The 4487-nt window shown below is 36.7% G+C and overlaps 1 protein-coding gene across 1 annotated transcript; it reads left to right on the top strand.

Moving 5' to 3' along the window:
* On the top strand, nucleotides 2076–3488 carry LOC110264740. Its single transcript, XM_021106780.1, has 3 exons — nucleotides 2076–2575; nucleotides 2679–2786; nucleotides 2855–3488. The coding sequence occupies exons 1-3, from the start codon at nucleotides 2564–2566 to the stop codon at nucleotides 3101–3103; spliced, it is 369 nt and encodes a 122-aa protein (XP_020962439.1). The 5' UTR covers nucleotides 2076–2563; the 3' UTR covers nucleotides 3104–3488.

Genomic DNA, 4487 nt, shown 5'->3' with positions numbered 1-4487 from the left:
GTTATCTTGTGAATTTAAATTTATTTGTAGATTTTTGGTGAGTCGAGATTGAACTTAACAAATAAGCTCGATTACTAATGAGTCGAGTCGCGAGTCAAGCTCAATTTTCATAAGATGAATTTAAGCTTAGTCTAACTCTAGTTTGGCTCACTTCTAACTAGGGGTGGCAAACAGGACCGAAGTCCGCACTACAAGAAAAACGCTGAATACCGTCGAATTTACCATCGGAGGTTAGCGTCAGATTTAGCGGCGGCTTTACCGGTGAATTTTGCAATGGATTTTTCAGGTAAAAGATTTCCCGTCAGATTCAGGTTTCCGTCGGATTACCGTCGGATTTACAGGCGAATAAATCCGACGGTAACCATGATTACTTAAACTTTGAGTTTTGGCCAACCACAAAACTTTATCGGCAGTAAGTGTGTCCTAAATTCGAATCACGAACCCTCTTCTCCTCATTTCGAATTACTCTCTCTCTCTAACCCTCTTGTCTCCCACTCTCCCTCCGTCAACATTCCCTCCGGCAGCCTCCTCCGACAATCCCCTCTCGTCGCCCAAACTGAACTGCCACTGTTGGTGCCGTTTCTGCCGTTGCTGTTACCGCCGCCTTTGCAGTCACTGCTCGCTGCCTCTGCTGTTGTTGTTGTCGCTGCCACTGCTTTCTTCAGGTAGCACCTCCTTCTCCCACTTCTTAAATTTGGTTCTGGCTTGGTATTGGATGACCATTAATGAGAATAGATTCTAAATTGATTCTAAATTAGAAGTTGAGAATAGATTCTAAATTGTGTTGTTTGTTGTGTTGTTGTTTGTTGCGTTGTTATAAATTTAACTAATTAGGTACTTGACTAATTAGTTAACAATGTAAATCATGTAATGCCTAATATAACTTAAATTTAGAGACAACTACATATTTTCAACATTAGCTTGAATAAGGTCTAGTAATTTATACAAATTAGAATTTAAAGTTTTGATTTGAATTTATAAAATTATGTGAAGTAATAGGTTTTAGATAATATTTAATCTCACCAATATAAGAGTCAAGTTAGAAAGAGAACATCATTAATATTTAACAATGCTTGATGATATGTATGTTTTAGTAGTGTTAAAGTTTGATAATAGGTTCTCTAATGGATTAGTTAGGTTTTGATTCAAGGGTTCTAAATTTGTAAAGTTTCATATTTGAATATGTTTTGATTGTTGTGTGGTTTATCACTGTGAAGGTTAGCACCTTTTTAGTAGAGGTTATGTCAAAATTTCTTCCAAATAATATAATTGTGGGAGGATTTGTGTTAATTGATATGCTCTTTGCAGACATGATGACATGTAGAGGTGTCATGGATCGGCTTCGTGGTCGTGGTCGTGGTAGAGGGAGGGTTTCTATTGGTACTCCTTGGACTTCTTAGTCGTCCTCCTCTACTCTGATTATCCCGGTGACGTCACAGACAATGGGTGCACCAAACCAGCTGTTCATCATGGTCCCTAACTCCAACTACGTGGCTCCTTCTACCTCGACGACGACACCTCCAGCAACAGACACCGCGGTGCCGGAATCTTTTCATGGATCCCAACCAAATATCCCTCCACTACCTCCTATCGTATGGATGACAATTTGGCCTGATCATTTGATGGCGTGAGTATTGTTTTAAGTCTTTTTATATGCAAACTATTTTAGTAAGTTTAATTTAGTTACACTTAATTTTTTAGTTTTAATGGATTTGAGTTGTTAAGATATGTTTGATTTAGGTTAGTAGGTTTGAAATGCTAAAAGTGTTTTATAATTCATGATTGTTGATGGAGGTTGCTGCTTAAGTCATATAACGCCATATAGATGAAATTACTAATCTTAATTGAACTGCTTATTGTTGTTTGATGGATGTTGCTGCTTGATTCTTGTTTGTTGATTGTTAATAGATGTTGTTGTTTAAGTAAATTGTTGATGGATAGAATTTTTGGCGCATTCTAGTTATAGATGAAACTCTACTAAAATTTCTAAAAAATATAAATGTAATTGAAGTTTATAGATTACTTCAAATAACTTTTTAGTAAACTACTAATAAGTTTTTCATTGATAGATTTGCGCAAAATAACGATGCATGTACATAGGAGTGTACTAATTCATCAAGCTGATGTACGACTACCCATGACCGAGCTACAATAAGATCCCAACTGAGACCAGAGAGCAATGGTTTCAGAAGTGGGCGGTAAAAACTCAACATATTCAAACCTTAGTTAGTTTATATCTTCTATTTTGTTTAATTATTTTTTTAATTTCGATTAACTCGTGCTAAATATTCTTTGTGCAAGAGAAATTTATATGGGGCAAGACTCACGATGCCATTATTAGGAAGATCTTCGACCATTGGATGGTTAGGCAGCTTCAGCAGATGTTGAAGGACATATGTGAGCACCGCGACTACCTCACCACCATTTGGCTTCGTCCGGACATTAAGAAGGCACTGTGCGTCCATTGGGAGACTAATAAAGGGTTCAAGGGTAGCTGCCTCACAAACAAAGCTGACAGGGTATCGGCCAGGTCGTCGAAATATACCAATGGGAAGCGACTTTCATGAAAACAAAGGTCAGGCTAGTATGTAACTTGTTTCATTTTGTTATTAAGTTTGTTATAGTTTTAATATAATGTCATTATTACTTGACTTAATATGTGATTTCAAAATGTGTAGTCTAAGTCGTTGGATCATGATGCGATGATGTCGGATACTTTCAAGTATACTCACACGTTGAAGGAGAAAAATGAGAGATTTGCTTATCAGCGGGTTGTGGATCATTATGTGAGTAAACATCATGTGATATAAAATTTTCGATTAACTGCAAACCTAATCATAAATGTGTTACACAGGAGTCCTACACGCAAAGATTAAAGGTCGCAACCCAGCAATCTCAATGTACTGGAGACGACGACAACAACTCCGCTGCATCATTCGTCGATCCTGATATGGTTTGGTGCGAGGTCGCATCTGAGTCGTACAAGAATCGCGTCTACGGGTTGGGATCATTCTTTACTGACAACCTTCGCACATCCACATTGAGACAATCATCTGCCTCTGCCACTAGTCGGCCCTTCGATCCCAGGACAATGTCGATTTGAGGGAGCAGGTGCTGCTCCTCACTCGGAGCCTTTACCAACAGGCTCAGTAGCTGCAGGAGTTTGAGGAGAGGTATCAGGCAATCCTTTCACGCATGACAGATATAGGTGACCTCAGGCTGGAGTGGAGGTAGGAGCTGGAACGGCTTCAGCGGATGAAATGACAGATGACGGTGTACCAAATTCAAATGCGTGCCAGTTGCAGCGGCAGTGCTGGTGGCAGCGGCGGCGTTGTTGGAGGGGCATAAACATCACCGCTTAGGCCGCCACCTCCGCAGAACCAGTGGAACGACGACGACAACTATCAGGATCTTTAGTGATTAGGGTTTTGTTTTAGACTGTTGATTGTATTATATCTTCTATTATTTGACTTTTCATTTCATTTGTATGCTTGATATTTAATTTAACATATTTGGTTTCTATTATTTAGAATTTGACTACTAATTGTGCAAAAAATAAATTTGAATAAAAAATGTAGAATTTGACCACTAATTGCGTAAAAAAAATAAAAATAAAAACAAAAACAAAAAATTGAACTTACCGTCGAATTTATCGGAAAAAACTTGGCGGAAAAAATGTAGGAACAAAATAATTTGGCACTAAAGTTATCGTCGGAAAAATCTGCCAGTAACTGACATCAGATATTCATAGCTTAGAAATCAAATTATGTTGCCAAATCCGTCGCAAGTTTCTAGCGGACAGCAAAATCCGATGGTAAACAGTTACTGACTAAGTTTATACCGTCAAATTTAATCCGACAAAAAATCTTATGGTAATATTATTACCGGCGAATTATTTCCATTTTTCTGCTGGTATTCAATGTTTTTCTTATAGTGTCAGTGGGTCAGCTCGCTTAACTCGCCAAAAAGACGGGTTGGACTAGAGTTTTGAATCTGCCAAAATAAAAAATTTGCCTAACCCGCACCGTCTAATCTACAGACTTTGATGGAGCGGGGAGAGGCGGGCTAGCCCAGCAAGCCCACTATTTTGTTTTTTTTTAAGGCCTAAAATAAAAACTATCCAAATCCATAAACCCAACTACTCAACTCAGAACAAATAATCCTATCTATAAATACAATTTACTCTCATCACTCTCTCCTCTCACCCCTAATCTTACTCACAATTCACAAGTTTGATTTGGAATGTTTGTATTTTATTTTATGTACAAATAATATTACGGCATATGTTAGGTAGATTTTAATATATCTATTTATGGTAATTATAATAATTATATATATGTTATTGAAATTAAAGTAATATTGTTTATTATTTAATAATATTTTTTTAAAATATTTTTTTAAAATATTGTTTAATATTTTTTTAAAATATTATTAAATAATAAACAATATTACTTTAATTTCATTAACATTTTTTAAAAAATTATAGT

This window comes from Arachis ipaensis, chromosome B07, assembly GCF_000816755.2.
Source record: "Arachis ipaensis cultivar K30076 chromosome B07, Araip1.1, whole genome shotgun sequence".
Classification (NCBI taxonomy): Eukaryota; Viridiplantae; Streptophyta; class Magnoliopsida; order Fabales; family Fabaceae; genus Arachis; species Arachis ipaensis.
The sequence above is the reverse complement of the archived record's forward strand: the minus strand, read 5'-3'. Positions and strand labels throughout refer to the sequence as shown.